General features: G+C 33.6%; 1 protein-coding gene across 2 annotated transcripts; it reads left to right on the forward strand.

The window, feature by feature from the left end:
• Nucleotides 1-4,525: 4,525 nt before the first annotated feature.
• On the forward strand, nucleotides 4,526-23,679 carry LOC107812914 (vanillin aminotransferase). Of its 2 annotated transcripts, none has more exons than XM_075241662.1 (17): nucleotides 4,526-4,718; nucleotides 4,887-4,968; nucleotides 5,051-5,123; nucleotides 5,373-5,470; nucleotides 5,564-5,656; nucleotides 6,289-6,362; nucleotides 18,901-18,939; nucleotides 19,227-19,315; nucleotides 19,860-19,936; nucleotides 20,203-20,277; nucleotides 20,648-20,779; nucleotides 21,252-21,339; nucleotides 21,434-21,512; nucleotides 22,098-22,188; nucleotides 22,287-22,365; nucleotides 22,859-22,974; nucleotides 23,312-23,679. In XM_075241662.1, the coding sequence occupies exons 1-17, from the start codon at nucleotides 4,699-4,701 to the stop codon at nucleotides 23,405-23,407; spliced, it is 1,401 nt and encodes a 466-aa protein (XP_075097763.1). In that variant the 5' UTR covers nucleotides 4,526-4,698; the 3' UTR covers nucleotides 23,408-23,679. The 2 variants fall into 2 exon arrangements, with proteins under 2 accessions (XP_075097763.1, XP_075097764.1); XM_075241663.1 differs by having other exon boundaries at nucleotides 4,527-4,718; nucleotides 22,859-22,905; nucleotides 23,312-23,588.
• The last annotated feature ends 1,164 nt before the right edge of the window (nucleotides 23,680-24,843 follow it).

The raw sequence follows: 24,843 nt of genomic DNA on the forward strand, positions 1-24,843 counted from the left end.
TAATCTCCTATTTGGGGTTTGAGGACATTGAGCCCGCATAGTATTTGGAGAAGTTGGCAATGGGTGATGCAGCTCGTCCATGGCTAGCTGAGATTCTGGCAGCTCCTGGGCCACCGCCACCACGGATTACAGTAGGGGTGTCTATTCACAGAAATCCCTAAACTTTGAGGCGAAGGGATGGCAGACCTTCTATGCAGCAGACTAGACACGTGCCAGAATGAAACCTACCTACCTACTCCACAGGCAGTTCTAGTCGCCTTTATTATGGTCGGGTACCCTATCAATGTGGGTGTCGTGATATCGGCCAACATGTCAGTGGTCGCCAGGCAAGCTGATACCTCCTACCCGTATACCAACGCCATCACTGAGTACATTACGGATGCACGGGTAGAGCCCAGAGATTTTGACACGAAGGTTAGGCTAAGAAGCCCTTCCTATGGTATTTTCTAATGGATACACACAACCCGAAGAGAAAGGGTCAGCCGACTACCACCGTAGGCAAGTCTGATGAGCCATCGGTGGTAGCTGCAGAGACAGCCGATATGCCATCTACTTCAGTAGAGCCTTCAGCTAGTGCAGTTGCCATATCTCCACCTTCAGCCTCAGTGCCTTCCACCTTGGCTTTGAAACCAGTGCCTATGCCCTCTTCTCTACTCTCTGCGCTGCAAATCTCCCAAACACTGGCGAGCCTCAACAACTGGATGCAGACAGCTACTGCAAAGCTATCTTACATATCCGGTCATGTTGCAGCACAATCATCTATTCCGCACCACAAATTCCCCCCATAGTTGACGAAACCTTGAAGAAGCTTCTGGAAAATCAAAAGACTATTATGGCCACTCTGGTACAACATGGGTCCGTGATTGAGGAGCTGGCCAAGGAAGTGAAGAAGAAGCGGAAGTCCCATGCCTCCAAGAAGTTAGTGGACAAGATCCGGCGACAGGTTACCAAGATTGTAGCAGCCGAAGACATTCTATTTGATATGTTGATAGACCCGCACCACCCAGGCCCAGATCCTATAGAACCTACAATACATACTGGCCAGTCTGAGGAGCCAGAAACTACTACTGATACTGCTAAGGCAATCCGTAAGATGTTCACCAACCCAGCCACTCCCGGACTTGAGGATGATGATATCCAATTGGATGAGGCTGAGGTCGGTGCCACTGGTGGGGACACAGAGATGGCCACAGAGCCATAGGGAGTTTTCTTCACTCTTACCCTTCTTTTACTCTTGTATTGTTAAGCATTGGGGACAATGCTTATTTTTATATGGGGGTGGAGTATCTTTGACACATTCTGATGATTCTGTATTTTGATAACTATGAGACATTTGGCCTGTAATTAATTTATTAGTATTTTCATCCTCTTTATTATTATGTATATATTCCCTCTTATCTCTCATTATGTATATTCATTTAGCTTTCAATAGTTCTTTTGTTTTATAGCTTCTTTATCTTTATGTTTGTCTTCTTTTTGAATTAGTAGCTTCTTTTTATGTCTTAGTGGATAATAAGCCTTCGGTTTTTTTAATGTCACGGTTCTTTTCAAAGGTAGTTTCTGTGTGAACCGGGTGGCACTTCCCAACGTGGATGGTGTGACAACCTTCTTTAAGGGATTGAGTCTGTTTTGGTGTTTAGCTAATAATAGTAATATTAATGAATAAAAAGACCTAATTGGGTCATACTCGAAGAGTCAAACATGCTGCACTTGGTACCAACACACTTAACTGCATGCCTATGATTAAACAAAATAAGGATTTTGGAAAGAAATAGCTCTAGTTAGTGACATTGTAACTCTTGTGTTGACTTAAGCTATCATCGAGCGGTTTAACCAAACCATAGTGATTTTTCAATCTTAAATATGGTTGTTGTAGGCCCTTGACTCTATCCTTTTTAACAAGCCAGCTGCGTGAGAGGTGAGATGTTGTTGTTGCAAGTCCAAGTACCCTTGCGAATGGTCTAGAACTTGCCCTGAATGTGTTTCTAGGCAAAATTTTAAGTTTTGCTTGGCTTGAGAAGTGATTGTAGTCTCTCCTTGACCCGGTTGAAGTTTTCCATGGCCCACCAATGTTGTTATCCCTAGTCAAACCATTTGAGCCTAAAAGCTTTCTCATTTGATAAACATATTACAAGACTTTACCCCGAGCTATCCTTAACACTCTTGTGAAATAATTGGCTAAGAACGTAAGTTTAGGGGAGAGGCGAGGAGCTTGAAAGAGGTATCAAAGCATAAAAAAGAGAAAAGAAATTATGAGTAGAAAAGGCAAGAAAAAGGAAGAACAAAAAAAAAATGCAAAAAGAAAGTGAATAAGGTGAAGAGTTGAAGGGATTCAAAGAAAAGTAATGAGGAAAAGCATGGAGAAATCAAAGGAGAAAATGAATATCATGATCAAGAAAGAGTGATGGTACGTCTCTCTAGTTCCCCTAAGTAAAATAAAATGCCTCAAAGAATTGGCAAAGCATGATCCAAGAAAAGAAAATGAGTGCTTAAGGAAAGATGAACCTGTTCTATCATAGCATATCCAACCTTAGTCCAAAAGGCCTTCATTGCACTCCGAAAAAGCCCTACGTGATTTCAACCCGAGTGAGCTTACATTAGTGGTAATCTACATGAGGGGCAAGCCTATGGTACTTAAAGATGTACTTGTAACATTCTTTTGAGAGAGATGAGTGAACCTTTCGCAAATCTTTGGATTGAGTACTAAATTCTTAAGTGAGATAGGCAAATGGAAAGTAGAGGAGGAGGAGTTTGGGATCCACAATGACCTATATAAAAGAGCGAGCTTCCTTGATGAATAAAGTCAACTCTTGAGGCTCAAGTGTCACTTGAGATTCCTTCATCAGGTGCATGTCCTGTCTAACCGCTTCTCCCCAATATATTTTTGGCCTACCTCTATAGCTCCTTATACTCTCCAAGGCCAACCTCTCACACTTCCTTACTGGAGCATCTGTGCCTTTCCTATTCACATGTCCGAACCATCTTAGCCTCGTTTCTTGCATCTTGTCCTCTACGAAGGCCACTCCACCTTGTCCTGAATGTCGTCATTCCTAAAAATGTTCTCTACTAAAAGATTTTTAATTGCTAAACTAAAATTTTCCCTATTTACAGATCCACAACTCAAGTCCATAGGGAGTTGTGTACAAAACTTAAACTCACAAATTATAATATTGGCGTACAGATTACACAACTCTTAAATTAAAGTTCAAAAGATACTACCAAAGGTACTAATTTTTTAGTTCTGTAATTGCAATAAGTTTCGCTGCTGAATCGAATAAGTACGGTATTTGTTTACTTTTGCTACTTTCTTTGACTCGTCTAAAATTGTGAAATAATGTCTTTCATATACAAACTAAACATGCCAAAGACCAAAAAAATAAGAAAAGCAGACAACATTTTTACAGGACTCCAAAAAGTCACGAGGACCAAGTTAAAATCATCTTTATAACCACCTACTACGCACGCATAGTGGCCAAAATTGCAATTGACACTGACAAGGAACAAAGAAATTAAATAGAACTATAGTACTAGAATTTGGATTCCCATTTATGCTAACATTTTTTTCGAGCTAGTTGTGAAGAGGCATAGTCAAGATTTAAAGTTTATCGGTTTTGAACTTGTCATCGACTCATAATTTGTTTTAGTTATTGAGTTCGAAAAATATTTATACATATTCAATGAACTTTTAATACTTATATAATCTAAGCAAAAGTTAATCAATTTGTCTGAATTCATACCTAATACTGTAGCCCGAAATCTAGAGTATCATTTATAAGTTCACTGGAACTCAATAGCTTTTGTCGGATCCTTTACATAATTAAGAAATATGCTAAATATCTCGAATATTTGATTGTAACTCAATTATTAATATCGTATATTAACTTGACGTCGTTGTAGGAATATATAAATTTTAAATTTTGGATCCGCCTCGGTAGCCCGCACCCTAGTTGTCGTCATTGCTTTCATCTTCATCTCAGACCTGTTGCTTCCTGGAAATCAGCACTTAACTCAGGACCTCCCGTAACTAAGGGGACGCTCTAGCCAACTAAGCTATAAGAGCTTATTGCTTTCAGTTCAAACAATTAATCTCTATAAAATTCAAATATAGATACGAATGGTAAATTTGCTGAAAAAACATTATTAAGTAATCGGTAAATTTGCTGAAAAACATTATTAAGTAATCGATTGTTTCTTGTTTTTTAAAAATATTTAGTATTGAAATAATTAAATTTTGTTTAACAATTAGTGGTTGAAACTTGAAAGTGGATTATGATATCAATGGGATTATTGGAGTTTAACTTATATACACTAGCAAGTAAAAGAATTTTTACAAAAAGATTTCTACATATAACTAACCACAAAAATCTAGATTTGATATTTTTTAAAATTAGGCAAATTACTTGTTACAACCGTAAATACAATATAATAATGTAAAAATCTTTATGTTGTAGTGAATATGAGTTAAACTCATCAATGGACCCTCACAACTTTTTTTTATTATATATATGTATCTTTACCTTCTTTGGACATATCGATTGTCAACCTCTCTATCTCTCGTTCTTTATTTCTTTGCTTGCTTCATCGTTCTCTCTTGTTCTTTGTTCTCCTCAACTTTCTCCAGACTTTGGCTAAAATAAATCTTAGCTTGAAAAAGGAAGAGAGCAGATATAGTTATAATTTCCAAGAAATATTGAAGGAATGGCCAAAATTACTAATAGGTAAGTTCTTCAATCACTTTAATGTGTTAAAAATAGTCTTGTGGTTTCACGATAAAATTTAGTGATCTTATTATTATAGCACATAAGATTCAGTTACTTCGGCGCAAAAAAAGTTATTTTATAACTTTACTGTTATAATGAGTAACCAGAATGTATTTACATTTGCAGATTTGGAGGACATGATATGTTAGCACCCTTCACTGCTGGGTGGCAGAGTGATATGGGTCCTTTAATTATAGAAAAGTCGGAGGTTAGATTTGTACCTTTCTATTGGTTATTTACTTGAGAAATGTTTTGTGTTAATTTAACAATATCTGTGTTATTTGGAACAGGGTTCCTATGTTTATGACATAAATGGGAAGAAGTACCTTGATACTCTATCTGGTTTGTGGTGCAATCCCTTAGGTGCGTTGCAATCCCTTAGATAAGATTTTGCAAGTTCGAGTATATTTTTATTTATTTAATTATGTTTTCAATATGTCTTTTAAGTGTGGGTTGGTTTTTTTTTCATATTCATTTTCAAATTGAATAGCGTTAGATTCGAAATCACGAAATCAGGACCTTGCTTTGATACCACGTTGAAATATATGATCAATCTTATTTACTAAAAATTTAACCTTGTTAGACAGAGTATATTTAATTAATTTATTGTAGGGGGAAATGAGCCTCGTCTTGTTGAAGCTGCAAATAAACAACTCAACACATTGCCATTTTACCATTCATTTTGGAATCGTACAACAAAACCTTCTTTGGTATGTCGAACTCTCAGTTGAGCAGTTAATGTCCAGATTTGGCTATTATATTTTACTTAGATGACAGGTTAATTTTTTTTTTTAAACATACAGGATCTTGCAAAGGAGCTCATAGATTTGTTTACTGCAAATAAAATGGCGAAAGCTTTTTTCACAAATAGTGGATCAGAAGCTAATGACACTCAGGTTTTGGTTATTGCCTTCCGATATCACTACTACTATTACTCCCTCCATTCCAGTTTACGTGAAACTATTTCCTTTTTGGTCCGTTTCAAAAAGAATAACCCCTTTCTAAATTTGAAAAGAATTTAGCTTAAACTTACAATTCTACCCTTAATGAGAAGCTTTTATAACCACACAAATACTCTGGCCCTTTTTTGATTTGCTTAGGACCACAAATTCTAAAAGTCTTCATTTTTTCTCAAACTCCGTGCTCAGTCAAACAGGTTCACATAAATTGAAACGGAGAGAGTACTATTTACTGCTGCTACAATTACTACTATTATTACTATTATTATTATTATATTATTATTATTATTAATATAAAAAGCCATCTTATGGTAGCGAGATACGATACTGACCCTTACCTTCAATTGCACAAAATAAAAGACAGTACACAAAGTATTTCACGTTCACGTAAGGTATGACCCTCGAGTAATATAACAGCCTATTCTAATGCACACATCAATGGCTGATTTCACGGCTCGAACCCGTGGTCCATTTGCCCGAGACTCCCCTTCAATTGCACTCAAGGACATTTTGTGGAAAGATTATCGAGGATATTAAATAATCTTTGACCCTTACATGTCAATCTGTAGGTGAAGCTAGTTTGGTATTACAACAATGCACTTGGGAGACCAAAGAAGAAGAAATTTATTGCTCAAGCAAAAGCGTACTCTGATTTCTCAACCCATGCTCTACTTATTATTATTATTATTATTATTATTATTATTATTATTATTATTATTATTATTATTATTATTATTATTATTATTAGTATTATTATTATTATTATTATTATTATTATTATTATTATTATTATTATTAGTAATACTGAGTATTCTCATATTACTCAAAATCCGGATGGAAGGATTTGCATTCAGTTTGATGATAATAGTTCCACTTATAGTAGACAGTCATTTTCCAATAATAGACTGTTGCCTGCTATTAGTTCTAATTATAATAGACATTCCTTTATCAATCGTAGACTGTTGCCTGATATTCAACATATTTCTCCTGTTGAACCAGTCTATGGACCACCTAGAAATCGTGCTGCATCTTTACACACAATTTCTACTAAAGTAGGTGATAAACCTGTTGAGAGGGTTAAGATTAACCCCAAAACAAATATTGTTCAGAAAAATGATAATATTTCTGATAAGGATATTCCTTCTGCGTCCGAGATGGATTTTGACCCAAATGATGTTTAAATGATTTCACACCAAATAGATTTTAGTCCCGGGTCACAAGCTAGAGGTTATATTTAGAAAGAATTTTTCAGTAAAAAAAGGAACTGGTTTAAAACTTGGTTTTTTGATACTTATAGTAAAGAGGATTTAAACAATATTTCTCAAGAATTTTATGAAACTTGTGCTTTACATAATCAAATTATGTATTTTGTTCCTTGGTTTATAACCACATATTTACCACTTTTTATAAAAGTTTTAGAAAGATCTTATAAAGACGGGAGTGGCAATATTACTAAATCTATTTACCCTCCTCAAGCACCTTTTATTTTACCTAATAATACAGGTATTACTTTTACTGCATTTCAAAAATTTATTAATGAAGATGTTGCTGCAGTCAGCATCGCAGAAATTAATAAATTAATTTCTTAAAATAATTATTTGAGCTTATATGTTAAAGTTTTGGGAGAACATATTAGTTTTCTTGATAAAAAACTTGATGATTTAACAATTTTGATAAAAGAAATGAGTTCTAGCAAGAAAATAACTGATATTGCCTCTACTTCAGGAAGCAAATCAGGAGATAAAATTGTTCTTACTCATATTCAAAGACCCCCTGATATTCAGGATTTTAAATTTAAATCTTTTGAGCAACGTGTTAAATCTTTACCTTGCTTAACCCTTGCTAATCCTACATGGCAAAAGATTATAGAGACTGGTGCGTCTAATATTGGTTACGGAGGGATTTTGAAACAGATAAATTCCAATAATAAACATGAATATCTGATTAGATTCTACTCTGGTAAATTCAAATTCTTTTTCAAAAGGTTTTGCAAAACTAGAACTTGAATTAGAACTTGAACTAGCAGCCAAATTAATAATTTTTTCGCGAAGTTTTTCATCAGTAACTTCTTTTAAAAGTTCTATTACATTACCACATGTAATAGTTTTCATATTTAAATTTTCAAATTGTGATTGTAATTTATAAAATTCATCATCACAAGCACATGTATCACCTTTGCAAGTTGTACAAGTATTATCAACATTTTTATCACTATCAGATAAATCAAGTAAATCTATTTCATCTTCGGATTCTGACTCAGAATAACAATCCGATTCTAATCCAGAAGTATATAACAAACCATAAACCTTATCACGTAACTCATCGTCTAGTCCTAAGGTTTTCAGCTTTTGAAGCTTACAATTCGGAGCTATATGGCCAAATTTACCACACTTATATCACTTAATGTCAGCTAGATCTCTCTTAGACCTATTTTTGGTAAATCTAGTAGCCTTACGATGGGCTTTCTTAGCTTCTCGTTCTTCTTTGGATCTATATCTAGATCTCCTTCTCCTATAAGGACTAACTTGGTTGGGGTATCTATGATACTTATGTTTCTTCTTCTTATGAGTAGAAGTCTCGGGTAAACCGAACTGGGTGCAAAAGTCCCCTAATTGGTTTCTTTCCTTAAGCTTATCCATTTTAAGCTGTCTGGACAATCTTAATTCATTGCACAGATTTAACCCTTCCTGTGTGCAAATTCCCATCAACTTATCATAGGTATAATCTCTATATGGAATTTTACCATAACTACCTCTTAAAATCTTTCTAACTCTTTCAGCAAATAAAGAGGGAAGGCCATCTATAAACTTAGCTTTCCAATGTTCAAACTTATTTTCTGGTAGTTCCATCACTCTACTCATAAAAGTGTCTTTATATCATCTAAACTCACTTAAAGTCTTACATCTAAGGCTATTAAGAAGAGTACGAACAGTCTCATTCTGGTTGGTAAATCTACCATTAAAGTGTTCTAATATAGTAAGAATAAGGGTATAAACGACATCTTCTCTATTTGCCACTAGGGCCATACCTAAGTTATCAACTCCTTCGTCAATGGCTTTAGCGTTAATAACTATTGCCCTTTCTTCGACAGTCAAATAATTATCCCACCAGCCACGCAGTTGGCCAGTAAAACCTGCAACAATCATTCTGCAAATATTTCTATCTGTATTTTTCACGCTTTTACAGATAGTTATATACATAAGCATTCTATGTACAAGAATAGTTAATTGCCTATCAGTCAAATCATCAAGATTCCATTCATAAATTTCGGAACCACTATAAGACGTATTAGTCTGATTTCAATCACGTTCCTCTATTAAAACATCTTGAGGAGTAGGACGATTGTAATAATAAGTCTGCATACTAGGTTTATTAGCATATCTGCTATCAGTAAACTTATTATTTTTTTTGGGATAACTTTTGAGTTTATTAAACTCTAACAAAATATCATTTTTATAATCAAAAGTAGCATCCATTTTATCAGCAAAATCTTTTGATAAATCAATAGGTTTAATATTCAAACCGGATAACTTTTTATCAAGAAGTTCTTCTAAGTCATCAAAAGATTTAAATTTAAAATCCTGAATATCAGGGGGTCTTTGAATATGAGTAAGAACAATTTTATCTCCTGATTTGCTTCCTGAAGTAGAGGCAATATCGGTTATTTTCTTGCTAGTACTCATTTCTTTTATCAAAACTGTTAAATCATCAAGTTTTTTATCAAGAAAACTAATATGTTCTCCCAAAACTTTAACATATAAGCTCAAATAATTATTTTGAAAAATTAATTTATTAATTTCTGCGATGCTGACTGCAGCAACATCTTCATCAATAAATTTTTGAAATGCAGTAAAAGTAATACCTGTATTATTACTTAAAACAAAAGGTGCTTGAGGAGGGTAAATGGCTTTAGTAATATTGCCACTCCCGTCTTTATAAGATCTTTCTAAAACTTTTATAAAAAGTGATAAATGTGTGGTTATAAACCAAGGAACAAAATATATAATTTGATTATGTAAAGAACAAGTTTCATAAAATTCTTGAGAAATATTGTTTAAATCCTCTTTACTATAAATATCAAAAAACCAAGTTTTAAACCGGTTCTATTTTTCACTGAAAAATTCTTTCTGAATATAACCTCTAGCTTGTGATCCAAGACTAAAATCAATTTGGTGTGGAATTATTTAAACATCATTTGGGTCAAAATCCATCTCGGATGCAGAAGGAATATCCTTATTAGAAATATTATCATTTTTCTGAATAATATTTGTCTTGGGGTTAATCTTAACCCTTTCAACTGGCTTATCACCTACTTTTGTAGAATATTTTTGCAAAGATGCAACACGACTTCTAGCTGGTCCATAGACTGGTTCAACAGGAGAAATATGTTGAATATCGGGTTATAGTCTATGATTTGTAAAAGAATGTCTATTATAATTAGAACTAATAGTAGGTAACAGTCTATTATTAGAAAATGACTGTCTACTATAAGTGGAACTATTATCGTCAAACTGAATGTAAATTCTTCCATCCGGATTTTGAGTAATATGAGAATACTCAGTATTACTGACAGGATCAGTTATCTGACTGGGGGATATAACCGAATCCAAAGTCCATGTAGTTGGAAAATTAATTTTCTCCCACTTAATAGGTCTCCTCGTGGTGACCTTAGACTTTGCAAAATTCGTTTCTACTAAAATAGTCTGATCAGATGTATCATATAATTTACATCTGAGGTTTAACATAGATAGCAATTTGAAATAAATCCTATACGATAAACATATAAGTTCAGAACCAGGCGCATAATTATAACCATGCATTTTCACATTTAATGTTAATGCATCAAGTATATTAACATCAGATAAAGATAATTGTAGATTGGGTTGAGTATTAAAATATACTGGGCCGTAGGCAACAGTAGATTCAATAGAACCCATTAGAGACTGTCTGAAATTCAGATTTCTAGCATCTCTAAGAGCGGCTAAAAATGTCTCTGGTAACCCTTTAAGGGTTAATGGCTTAAAAGTAATTTGTACCATACCAATATGCAAATAATTATACTGGTGTTTATAAACATCTATATCATGCTTGTTTAACAAACGAATAGTCTGTTCAGACGAATTCAAAGCTAAAGATTGCTCAGTTGTTTTAACAAGTTGTTTAGAAGAGAGTTTATCAAACCATCCATAATCATAGATTGTTTTAATAGGGACTTTAGGAATAGTCCATTTGTTTAACAAATCAAGGTTTTGAGGTATATCTACCTCTTCCAATCTAGTATTTTTCATACTAGTTTCTCCTAAATCCATATTTTAGAAACATATCTATGTCGAATATTTCATATCTATCTTATATATACCATGAAAGTACCTAGGCTCTGATGATAATTGTTTATCATCTCTGCTTTATCTCCTTCTTGAAAGGACATCCTTCTGGCAATATGCCTGATTGAACTGTCATCAATTACCTCTTTCTGAGGTTTGCTGGAATATTCTTGGATTTTTATTTCAATTGAGTCCAAGAGTTCTTGACCATATAATGTCTTTGTTTTGGAATCCTTCTTCATTAACTTATCCCAAAAGTTGTTGTAAAAAGTCCTGTATAAGCATGGGACTTGTTCTTCGGTGAATCCGACTTCTGGATTCCATTTATGAATCCAGGGAATAGAGAATTCCAGAAAGAAATAAATCTGGTTAATTTTATCTGGGTAATAGATATGATCTGTGTGATATAAGTTGTTTATAAAAGGGGAAATTTTTATCCATTCTTTGTATAACCTAAGAAATGGATCTGGTAAAATTTTTACTGTCGGGCCGTGGTATGACCACCAGTTCAAAAACCAATTAGGAACAGCCTCTGCAAATATCTTTGCACATACTTTAATAAACCAAGTATATTTGTGTCGATCATTATTGTAGTATAATACTTTATCAAATACCTGGATATAATCCCAATAGGTAAAATTCATTCTAGATTTGTTAAGGCTTATCTGCCTTTCTTTCATTGTGGATATACCCCAGTCTTCAACAAATATAATCTGTTTAATTATAATCTTCGAGAAGTTATAAACGTTCTCGTCTGTGCTATATCCAGAAAAGTGCTAAAAAAATTTAACAGGATCAAGTGGCGGGCGGTAATCCGCCATGCCTTCTCAATTAAATTAAAACAGAAATCACCGTTTGACCGGGAACTGGACTTGTTTCACACCTCACATCTGACATTTATATGTCTGGAAGGTTTTCACTAGTTAAAGATTTCTATTTTAACATACTTGAGAATTCTTAATCTAGCCAATTCAGTACCCTTATATTTAAAGACTGGCGGTAATCCGCACAATCAGTAAGGATATAAGAATTAAAATATACTTGAATTTTATATATAGTTTAATGACTGTATGGAAGGTTAAAAACCTTTACTCAAGCAAGGGGTCTGTCATAATATAATACATACTTTTATTGAGCTCATGTGTCTAACAGTTCTAACCGTGAAAGAAGATGCCCTTTTAACTCTTTTATCGGGCTGAGGTTCACGGCTGGCTAGACGAAGCCACTAAGGCAAAGCCAATAAGAGCAGTGTTATATTAGACTGTACCAACCATCTTGACACCAAGTCAAAACTCTATATATAAAGTTCATTTATATTTAAATAGATGCCGTCTCTTTCATGGTTTATATAGGAGAGAAGTTAGATACTCAACATAGATATGAAGTCTCTTAGCAGGACATCGTCACGGCCAGATAGGAGAGACTAGAAGGAAAAACTAAATAAGAAAAAAACATGTGCCTTGTGGCCAAGATGCAAGGCCCTGAAGATGAAGAACTGAAAACTTTATTTACTCTTGTTCTTCTATTACAAGCTACCAGCTACAAACTCTTACTTACAACTTTAGAGAGAGAAAGAGAGTTTTAGAGAGAGAGGGTCTCGCTTCGCTTCCTTTCTTCTGAACGAATGAAACGTATAAATAGAAAAGAAAAGAATCTATGAACAGTAAAAAGTGGGTCCCGTGGGTCCCTGTTACAGTATTTTTACTATACAAAACAGTATTTCTACTATTGAAACAGTGTATCTACTGTTGATGAACAGTGTATCTACTGTTTAAGTGGGGTCCGGCGGCTTCACTGTGCTATGGGGTCTAGCTATTTCACTGTGCTGGTCTCTTTTCTGCTTCTTTCATTTTGCGGATGAATTCTTCCGCATTCTGCAAATCTTCATCAAACAGTATTTTCTCTAATTCAAAGGGTTGAGAATCTTCAGCGATATCATCGTTGCTGGTTTCACTCTGCATAGAATTGTCTGATTTCTCATATTGATTAATGGAATGAAGTAAATTTCTTTTGACCTCTTCCAAGTAATTATTTATCATCTCTGCTTTATCTCCTTCTTGAAAGGAGATCCTTCTGGCAATATGCCTGACTGAACTGTCATCAATTACCTCTTTCTGAGGTTTGCTGGAATATTCTTGGATTTTTATTTCAATTGAGTCCAAGAGTTCTTGACCATATAATGTCTTTATTTTGGGATGCTTCTTCATTAACTTATCCCAAAAGTTGTTGTAAAAAGTCCTGTATAAGCATAGGACTTGTTCTTCGGTGAATCCGACTTCTGGATTCCATTTGTGAATCCAGGGAATAGAGAATTCCAGAAAGAAATAAATCTGGTTAATTTTATCTGGGTAACAGATATGATCTGTGTGATATAAGTTATTTATAAAAGGGGAAATTTTTATCCATTCTTTGTATAACCTGAGAAATGGATCTAGTAAAAATTTTACTATCGGGCCGTGGTATGACCACTAGTTCAAAAACCAATTAGGAACAGCCTCTGCAAATATCTTTGCACATACTTTAATAAAACCAAGTATGTTTGTGTCGATCATTATTGTAGTATAATACTTTATCAAATGCCTGGATATAATCCCAATAGGTAAAATTCATTCTAGATTTGTTAAGGCTTATCTGCCTTTCTTTCATTGTGGATATACCCCAGTCTTCAACAAATATAATCTGTTTAATTATAATCTTCGAGAAGTTATAAACGTTCTCGTCTGTGCTATATCCAGAAAAGTGCTGAAAATCTGCACTGCCAGTACTAGTTAGTATTATTTCATAATAGGAGCGGATTTTGTATGACTCACCCGGATAATATAACCCATTTATTAAATACCTTTGGAATATCTTCCACGGCTCTTCTTTTCTCTGAATGTCAGGGTTTTCTAAAAGAAATATCATTTCCTTTTTTGACACTTTCTCATATGACTTGATATCATCATTGTCATCTTTTGTGATGGAAGCAAAAGTATCACTTTGCTTGGCAGAAATATCTTTCTGTTTTTGAGCAGTCAAATATGCCTGCAAATATGCGTATAACGGACTGTCTTCTGGAATATCTTTCAGATGGACGGATGGTCCGATCGATGATTCTTCTCTGAGAGATATCCTCTCATTGGTTAAACTCTTTCTTCCCATTTGTATAACTGGGGAGTTTGATGTGGATCCGTATGACGATCCTGAAAGTGATGATCTTCCTCTGGACTGTGGGGATGATCTTCCCCAACCTCTACCTCTTCCCCTACCCCAGGGGGGTTCCATCCTGTAAATATTCACGGGATAAGAAATCTGGAAGAGAATTATTAATTCTCTTTTTATATTGTATTTCAAAATCAAAAGGGGCTAATTGAGCCTGCCATCTTGCAAATATCATTTTCGAGGCATCATGTTTAAAGTCTTTGTTAAACATATATTTAACAGATTGTGCGTCAGTTTTTATCAAAAACTTTTGATTGTATAAGTCGTCCTGAAATTTTAAAACACATTTTACTATGGTTAACATTTCATGTGCCACAGTAACATATTTTCTCGGGCTTCAGACCATTTACCAGAGTAGAATCTAATCAGATATTCATGTTTATTATTGGGATTTATCTGTTTCAAAATCCCTTTGTAACCAATATTAGACGCATCAGTCTCTATAATCTTTTGCCATGTAGGATTAGCAAGGGTTAAGCAAGGTAAAGATTTAACACGTTGCTTAATATTTTTAACCAAAGTAGTATGACTATCAGTCCAAGAATTTTTATAATTCTTTTTTAGCCTATCATATAAGGGGGCTAAATCACGCGACAAATCTTTATAAAAAGGCGAAATATAATTTAAACTTCCCAAAAATCTTTGTAACTGAGTTCTATCAGTAATAACATCGGGAAATTTTGAAGCAAAATCTATCGATCTTTGAATAGGAGTAATTTTTCCTTAACAAATATAATGTCCTAAGATTCGAATGTTAGTTTGGAATAAACTCATTTTTTGTTTTGAGATAACCAAACCATTTTGTATAACAATTCTTTTGAAAATGACTAAATGCTTAATATGCATTTCAAGTGTTTTGAAAAATACCAAAATATCATCGATATAAACAATGATGAAGTCTAGATAGGGGTTCAAAATATCATTCATAATTTTTTGGAATTCTGAAGGGGCGTTTTTCAGACCAAAAGGCATAACATTCCATTTATATTGCCCAAATGGAACATTAAAAGCAGTTCTATAAGTATGCTCTTTAAATATTTGAATCTGCCAATATCCAGATTTTAAATCGAATTTTGAAAATATATTGGCATCATATAATCTAGACAATAAATCTCTTTTATTAGGAATAGGATACCTAACCCACTTCAAATATTTATTCAAGGGCTTATAATTAATGACCAATCTAGGAACACCACGTTCCTTTTCAGCTGCGTTATTAACATAAAAAGCTGTACAAGACCAAGGAGATTTTGAGGGTTTTATCAAACCCTTTGATAGCAACTATCAATCTCTTTTTTGCAAAATTCTACCAATTCTGCATTCATCTGACAAGGTCGAGATTTAGTAGGAATATCATCCTCAGAGAAATTATCTTCATATGGAAGAGTGACAATATGCTTTTTTCGATTCCAAAAAGCACTAGGATGCTCAGCACAAATATCAACAACAAACTGCTCGGAAATTAATTTGATTTTTTCCTGTACTTTAGTAAAATTTAAATTATCAAATATATTCATACTAAACAATTCTAATTGTAAAGAATCAACATGGTTTTGCTTCATATCAATTAAAGCATTAATATCTCTAGTTACTGGATCTGTAACAAAAGTATAACTTATCTCTTTATCCTTATAGGTAGCAGTAAAACCTTTCGAGTCTATGCTAGTAAAAGGATAAATAGCGTTAATAAACGGTGTTCCAAGTATAATAGGAGGGTATAACTGGTTTTTTACCAAGAAAAAGAAGTGAGGAATACAGACTTTATTCTGACAAGATACCCGTATTAGGAAGCTTATACTTTATATCTAAAGCATGTCCGGATGCAGATCTAACCATATGAGTAGTTTTTTGAAAATATTTCGTAGGTATTAAACCTTCTTGAATGCAGCTAACATCTGCTCCACTATCAATCATGGCAATGTTTGTAATAGAAAAACTATTATCAATGAGAATAGTACATTTAATATACCATTTGTGAGCAGTAATAATTTGCATCATTCCTAAAAACATATCATGTTTAGGATTAAAACTAATAGGTTTTTCTTCAATATCATTTTCAAAAATACCTTTATTTTTATCATTAGATTTCTCAGCTGGAGAATTGATTTTCTCAATCTGAGTAATCCTATGATCACAAATCATTTGATTTTGTTTAAGAGATTTGATCTCTCGTTTCAAGTTTTCAACTTTAATTTTTAAATCATCGAAAGAAGAATCTCTTGATGGAGTTGCATTTTTATTTAAAAGACGGTTATTAACCTCCAGTAAAGAATAAGGCGGAGAATATTCAAATTCTTTTTCAAAAGGTTTTGCAAAACTAGAATTTGAATTAGAACTTGAACTAGCGGCCAAATTAATAATTTTTTCACGAAGTTTTTTATCAGTAACTTCTTTTAAAAGTTCTATTACATTATCACATGTAATAGTTTTCATATTCAAATTTTCAAATTGTGATTGTAATTTATAAAATTCATCATCACAAGCACATGTATCACCTTTGCAAGTTGTACAAGTATTATCAACATTTTTATCACTATCAGATAAATCAAGTAAATCTATTTCAGCTTCGGATTCTGACTCAGAATAATAATCCGATTCTGATCCAGAAGTGTATAACAAACCATAAACCTTATCACGTAACTCATCGTCTAGTCCTAAGGTTTTCAGCTTTTGAAGTTTATCATTCGGAGCTATATGGCCAAATTTACCACACTTATAACACTTAATGTCAGCTAGATCTCTCTTAGACCTATTTTTGGTAAATCTAGTAGCCTTACGATGGGCTTTCTTAGCTTCTCGTTCTTCTTTGGATCTATATCTAGATCTCTTTCTCCTATAAGGACTGTCTTGGTTGGGGTATCTATGATACTTATGTTTCTTCTTCTTATGAGTAGAAGTCTCGGGTAAACCGAACTGGGTGCAAAAGTTCTCTAATTGGTTTCTTTCCTTAAGCTTATCCATTTTAAGCTGTCTGGATAATCTTAATTCATTGCACAGGTTTAACCCTTCCTGTGTGAAAATTCCTATCAACTTACCATAGGTATAATCTCTGTATGGAATTTCACCATAATTACCTCTTAAAATCTTTCTAACTCTTTCAGCAAATAAAGAGGGAAGGCCATCTATAAACTTAGCTTTCCAATGTTCAAGCTTATTTTCTGGTAGTTCCATCACTCTACTCATAAAAGTGTCTTTATACCATCTAAACTCACTTAAAGTCTTACATCTAAGGCTATTAAGGAGAGTACGAACAGTCTCATTCTGGTTGGTAAATCTACCATTAAAGTGTTCTAATATAGTAAGAATAAGGGTATAAACGGCATCTTCTCTATTTGCCACTAGGGCCATGCCTAAGTTATCAACTCCTTCGTCAATGGCTTTAGCGTTAATAACTATTGCCCTTTCTTCGACAGTCAAATAATTATCCCACCAGCCACGCAGTTGGCCAGTAAAACCTGCAACGATCATTCTGCAAATATTTCTATCTGTATTTTTTACGCTTTTACAGATAGTTGCATACATAAGCATTCTATGTACAAGAATAGATAATTGCCTATCAGTCAAACCATCAAGATTCCATTCATAAATTTCGGAACCACTGTAAGACGTGTTAGTCTGATTCCAATCACATTCCTCTATTAAAACATCTTGAGGAGTAGGACGATTGTAATAATAAGTCTGCATTCTAGGTTTATCAGCATATCTGCTATCAGTAAACTTATTATTCTTTTTGGGATAACTTTTGAGTTTATTAAACTCTAACAAAACATCATTTTTATAATCAAAAGTAGCATCCATTTTATCAGCAAAATCTTTTGATAAATCAATAGGTTTAATATTCAAACCGGATAATATTTTATCAAGAAGTTTTTCTAAGTCATCAAAAGATTTAAATTTAAAATTCTGAATATCAGGGGGTCTTTGAATATGAGTAAGAACAATTTTATCTCCTGATTTGCTTCCTGAAGTAGAGACAATATCAGTTATTTTCTTGCTAGTACTCATTTCTTTTATCAAAACTGTTAAATCATCAAGTTTTTTAACAAAAAAACTAATATGTTCTCCCAAAACTTTAACATATAAGCTCAAATAATTATTTTGAGAAATTAATTTATTAATTTCTGCGATGCTGACTGCAGCAACATCTTCATCAATAAATTTTTGAAATACAGTAAAAGTAATACCTGTATTATTAGGTAAAACAAAAGGTGCTTGAGGAAGGTAAATAGCTTTAGTAATATTGCCACTCCCGTCTTTATAAGATCTTTCTAAAACTTTTATAAAAAGTAGTAAATATGTGGTTATAAACCAAGGAATAAAATACATAATTTGATTATGTAAAGCACAAGTTTCAAAAAACCAAGTTTTAAACCGGTTCCATTTTTCCGTGAAAAATTCTTTCTGAATATAACCTCTAGCACTTTTCTGGATATAGCACAGACAATTACAGGTATTATTATTATTATTATTATTAAGTATTATAATAATAATAATAATTATTATTAAGTATTATTATTATTATTAAGTATTATTATTATTATTATTATTATTATTATTATTATTATTATTATTATTATTATTATTATTGTTTGGTGAAGAAGAGTATATTATTTCATTTGGCTTACATAATATTTTTCATATGTCACCTTCAAACAGATATCATGGGACCACTTTCATTTCCGCAAGTCTCTCTGGGTAATATACTTTTTTATTTTATATGGAAGTATTTGATTTGATACGGAGTTTATTGAAAAAAAATGTTTTTGTGTTTTTGAAAGGTATCCTTAGATTTGTGGTCTTAAAAAAATGTTATGATATTTCTATTGCTTTAATTAAGATCATTTTATTAAGGATAAAATAAAAAAGTTAAAACTAAAAGAGTTTTCAAATATGAAAAATTAAAAAGAAAAGAACCTGGTATAAAATGGAAGGAATGTAGTATTTGTTTCAAGAATTATTTATACTAATATTTTATTTTGCAGTATTCCTGCACTACATCACAAATTCGATTTGCCAGCTTCATTTGTTTTGCACACTGACTGCCCTCACTATTGGCGATATCATCTGCTAGGTATTTATTTATCCTTATTTCTTATTGTACCCTAATCTTTTGGAGAAAACCAGTAATTTTGGTACAAATCCATATGTTAGAGAAATTAATTAAATTTGTACTATAATTAAATTTAAAACTTAGTTATTAACACATGAAATCGTTATTATAAGATCTAGAACCCATAAAGTTTAATCTTGAGTCCATCTTTGCTGATCTTTTATGGTCAGAGGCGAACCTACACTTTGGGTAAGGGGGTCATCGGCCCGGTAACTTCTGAAAAAATATATGTATATATGTAACATGTATATATTTTGATTGGCACCCTAAAACTTAATGCTTAGGCAGTTGTATTGGTCGGCTTGGGGGAGGAGGTGGGGAGGGAGGGGGGGGGGGGGGGAACGTCTTGACTTTTAGTGTTCTGCCTTGATTCAATTTTCACTTTAGCATTTGCTCAAATATTTATTCCGCAGTATTGCCCCCGCCAATTTGCAATTTCAAATCCCGAGTCCACCTGTGTATGGTGTAAGTTGCTAGAAGTATCCACTAACATGTTGCATGTCAGGTGAGACGGAAGAAGAGTTCTCGACAAGGTTGGCCAATAATTTGGAAAATATTATATTCAAAGAGGGACCTGAAACTGTAATTTTCATCTACTTTTATCGCTTATTGTGTTTCCTTTGCAAATTTAATCGCAGTGAGTGTTTACACCAAATCAATATACGTATTATATGTGTATATGCATAGGTTTTTCTCGCTCAGTTGTCATTAATCAATGTATATTATCACTTTATTAAATAATTTAACCATGGTAAATTGATACGGTTTGGTGAAAACAACGGATACATATAAATTGTTACTATATATAGGTGGTGAACTGATGATGATTAATTTACTCGTTCACTTAGGTAGCTGCTTTTATTGCCGAACCTGTCATTGGGGGAGGAGGTGTCATACCTCCTCCAGCAAGCTATTTTGATAAGGTGAGATTTCCTTTTCATTTTATAGATAGAAACATATACAATAACTAAGAATTATAAGCTTTTTAATTTGTATTAACAAAGATTGTTGAATAGGGCAACAATACATCACCTCCCCTCTGCCTTTTCTTTGATATTTGATTAATGAAATGCATGATAGAAGGATTTAAGTTATTGTAAGCATTAAAAATGAAATGCATGATAGAATGATAGAAATATATGTATATATGTATAATATGTGTATAAAATGTATAATTATATATAATTAGTACATAATTCATGTATACCAGATAAAAAGTAAACAATGAATATTGCGTCATAGTGTTTATACTTACAAATAGCTGAAGCAATAACTCTTCCTACTCATTTTTAGATCCAAGTTGTTCTCAAGAAGTATGACATTCTACTTATTGCGGATGAGGTCATATGTGGATTTGGAAGGCTTGGGACAATGTTTGGCTGTGATAAGTACAACATCAAACCTGATCTTGTCTCTTTAGCAAAGGTAGATTAAATAGCTATGTTCAATTTATGCAAATTACAGCCTACTTTTAATTCAAAAATATTAAAAATTTCAAGAATCTATATACTATCAATGTATTTTAACATGTTATCGAGGGTTGTCTATTGCAATTTTTGAGTAATCAATTAGAGTTATTATAGACATTTACTCTTTGTTGTAGGTCATCTTTAATTTTGGAGTTAGGTTGAAGAAGGGATATTAAATCCTCTTTGATGAAAAATTATACTGTATAAATAGAATAAAAATGATTTTCTTGGTTAAGTATAAGCCGTTAAATTTCCTTGACCATAAGAGAAAATTCTAGTGACGTGAAACGAGGGTTAAAGAATTGCTACTTTGAATCTCCTTGTATAAATTTTTGACTGCGGTGCTGATCATCTTTTACACTACTGATGCGTAGAAGTGAAACTTATATCTAAATTCCGGATATGTATCCCTTTAAATGTTCTTTCAGGCACTTTCATCTGGATATATACCAATTGGTGCTGTCCTTGTAAGCCCTGAAGTTTCTGATGTTATACATTCTGAAAGCAATAAAATTGGTGAGGATAATATCAATTCGATAGGATATAAAATCCTCTTCTTTTTGTTAACCAAATCTTCTTCATTTGTTTTTATTTTTATATTTGCAACTAGGTTCTTTTCCCCATGGATTTACGTATTCTGGGCATCCAGTCGCGTGTGCGGTTGCCTTGGAAGCACTGAAGATCTACAAGTATGTAACCTTTCTTTTTCTGACTGAAAATCTGTTTTCGAAAAACAATCCCCATCTAATTTACTTTCAACAATCACTGCTTGTTGTTGGTAGTATAATTGAGTGACCCGACATTTGACTTGATAATCACTAATTAACAAAATACTCTATTAGTTTCAGTTTGTCGAGGGTCTATCAGATATAGCCTATCTACCTTCACACGGTAGGGGTAAGGTCTGCGTACACATTATCCTCCTTGACCCTACTTGTTGGATTACACTGAGTTTTTTTTTGTTGTTGTTTCAACTATATATATATGACCTTATTTTCTTTTCAGTCTATTTAAAAAAGAATGGTTCCTTTTTAAAACTAGAAAAAATTTAACTTAAACTTCTCATCTTATCCTTAATGAGTAGCTATTTATAGCCACACAGATGTTATTACATGTTTAAGATTACAAGTTTTGATATTCATATTTTATTCTTATACTGTGTAGCGAGACAAACTACGATATATATATTGAAATGGAGGGGCAGTAGTTTCCCAACTTGGATATTGAACTTACATACCGCTTAAGCACTGAAAAAGATTCAAATTATTTTTCAGGGAAAGAAATATTATTGAGATAGTGAACAAAATATCACCAAAGTTCCAAGAAGGTCTGAAAGCATTTTCCGACAGTCCCATAATCGGGGAGGTATAGTAATTATCATGATAGAAGTAGGCTACTTAAAATGTCTTAATTACCTATTAATTATTTTATTTTTATCAAATATTTTTTGTTCTTTTTTTCAGATAAGGGGAATTGGTTTGGTACTTTCTACAGAGTTTGTAGATAACAAATCTCCTAATGATCCCTTTCCTCCTGAATGGGGTATGTTTTATATCTCTCGTCTTATCTGAGGTTAAGTTAAATTCTATGAATAAGGGCTAAATATATTCTTGTACTATGAGAAATAGTTTAAATAATCCCTCCATTTCAGTATTCGTCTATAGATAACCTCACTATTATACAATTACTCAAATTTGCTCCTTAATACTAATGGAGGGGACACATGGGGTTGTTGGTCCATATTATTATGTAATGGGTCGGATAATGGGTTAAATTGATGGGTTAAATTGAGTGGTGGATTTGTAAAAGAACCGGATATTATATTTTGTGGGTGGGTTTGAGTTTCTGGCCTGTCACGTGTCTCCTAAGTTAGCATTAGGAGTAAATTTGAGCAATTGTATAACGGTGAGGTTAGCTATCGACGAATACTCAAATGGAAGGTCATTTTAAACTATTTATCATAGAACATGCATATATTTGGTACTTTTTAGTAAATTCTAAGCTTAATTTGAGAAATTGTTCATTCTTTACTTAGGTGTTGGTCCATATTTTGGAGCACAGTGTGAGAAGTACGGGATGTTGGTAAGTTGTGTTGGCGATTACATAAATATGGCTCCTCCATTTACTTTGAGTCTTGACGAACTTGACGAGGTAAGTTCCTGGGAAATGCATTTGATAGTATTACTTTGCATTTGTTAAAAATATATTAAGAATCACATTTATATTCACTACAAAAAATAAAGTTTTCCAACGGTGATCAACTTTTAGTGGCGACTCCTTTAGTCGTCGCAAAAGTAAGGGTTTTCATGGCGAATTTAAGGAGTCACTAGGGGGAAGTCTCAGTGACTCATCTTTTCACCTATGTGGCGACTCATTTCTTGTGATCATTTGAATGCTGTTGGTTTCCTTGGAATTTTTTTATGATCAATTTTTCTCGGATTACATTCTCGTTTCATGCAAACTGAAAAAACAGTTCTCGTTTTTGCAGTTGATAAGCATATATGGGAAAGCACTGAAGGATACCGAAAAGAGAGTGGAAGAACTGAAGTCCCAAAAGAAGGAAATGATGATGGCAAAAGCATGAAAACAACAGAAGAACAAAAGAGGAACAAAAAAAATTCTAAGTCCCCAGACTCTGTTAGCTACTCTTAGATGTCTAATTTAGATCAAAATATTAACTAGGCCAGAATCCGAAACTAACTGGGATCCGTTATATGAATCCTCTATATTTATTCGGAGGATTTATCATAGTTAGACTTGTTTTATTCTGGTCGTCTACATCGACTTGTTAGTAAACTTTGTGCTTTAAACTGCTTAAGCTTTGCTAAATAAATTCAAAAAAATTTCCATTTTCAAGTTGCTCTACTCTTTCTTCTTATTGCTACTTACTAATAATGTTGGTTGCAGCTTTGAAGGGGAGCATTCGCGTAACTGGTAAAGTTATTTACATGTGACCAGGAGGTCACGAGTTCGAGCCGTGAAAATAGTCTTTTGTAGAAATGCAGGGTAAAACTGCGTACAATAGACCACAATAGACTCTTGTGGTCCGGCCCTTCCCCGGACCCGCGCATAGCGGGAGCTTAGTGCACCGAGCAGCTTTGCACTCCGAATTTTCTATTGAAGGAGTCGGTTCAATTGATTCCAATGATGTTGATCAAAAGAGGCGAGCGAAATGGGAGCAGCCTAAACTGTGAAAAACGGGGTTATGGGAGAGAAAGCAAGCATCTTGCTGCTGGGCGAAGCAAGCCCTAATGCAGCACCTAGATAGCGAAAGTCCATCACGGGTTCGAGCCGTGGAATCAGTCACTGATACTTGCATCAGGGTAGGGTGCCTACATCACACCCCTTGGGGTGCGGCGCTTCCCCGGACCCTGCGTGAATACGGGATACTTTGTTCACTGCACATTTGATGGCATATATCAGGACATCTTTTAGAAGGGTCATTGAACAATATTGCACTATCTTATGAAGCTCAAGGTCAATGCTCAGTTTCCTAGTTCCTACGCACTTTCTCTGCGACATGGGAAAATCACAAAGCAACAACTCAATAAGTAATTCCTCTATCCCAATGTATGTGACACTTTTTAGTTTTGGAATAAAATTGAACTCTGTTATTTATTTGCTAGTTCATTTTTATGCAATTCCATTCATTTATCTCTTAATCCTACTAGAAGTTATATGTTCTTACTCTGTGTCTACTTTCCATTTTAACTATACATGCATCCGATTAGCTGTTTGTAAATTATCTGGTGCTTAACAAATCATGGATCAGGTGCGCCGATCACGGCCTATGGGTTTTGGATCGGGATACTAATGAAGTAAAAATTTATACATGATCAGTATACAAAGCTTAAAATCATTAACTATAATGTTGGTGTACATATTAAACAACTCTCCAAGTTCAAATATACTACCATAGGTTTGGTTGTATTTAGTGCTATAGTTGCCATAAGTATTGCTGCAAAATCTATGATTGTCATGGAGTTGCCACGAGTCCGGCCACGAGTCCGGTTTGAGGAG

This window comes from Nicotiana tabacum, chromosome 21 (genome assembly GCF_000715075.1).
Source record: "Nicotiana tabacum cultivar K326 chromosome 21, ASM71507v2, whole genome shotgun sequence".
NCBI lineage: Eukaryota > Viridiplantae > Streptophyta > Magnoliopsida > Solanales > Solanaceae > Nicotiana > Nicotiana tabacum.

What these genes read in the sequence shown, in the direction of transcription:
- LOC107812914 (XM_075241662.1), top strand. Translation starts at nt 4,699, where the DNA reads ATGGCCAAAATTACTAATAG. An exon ending in TAATTATAGAAAAGTCGGAG is followed by an intron (nt 4,969 to 5,050) that starts GTTAGATTTGTA and finishes TATTTGGAACAG; the next exon opens with GGTTCCTATGTTTATGACAT. An exon ending in TTTATTGCTCAAGCAAAAGC is followed by an intron (nt 6,363 to 18,900) that starts GTACTCTGATTT and finishes ACCTTCAAACAG; the next exon opens with ATATCATGGGACCACTTTCA.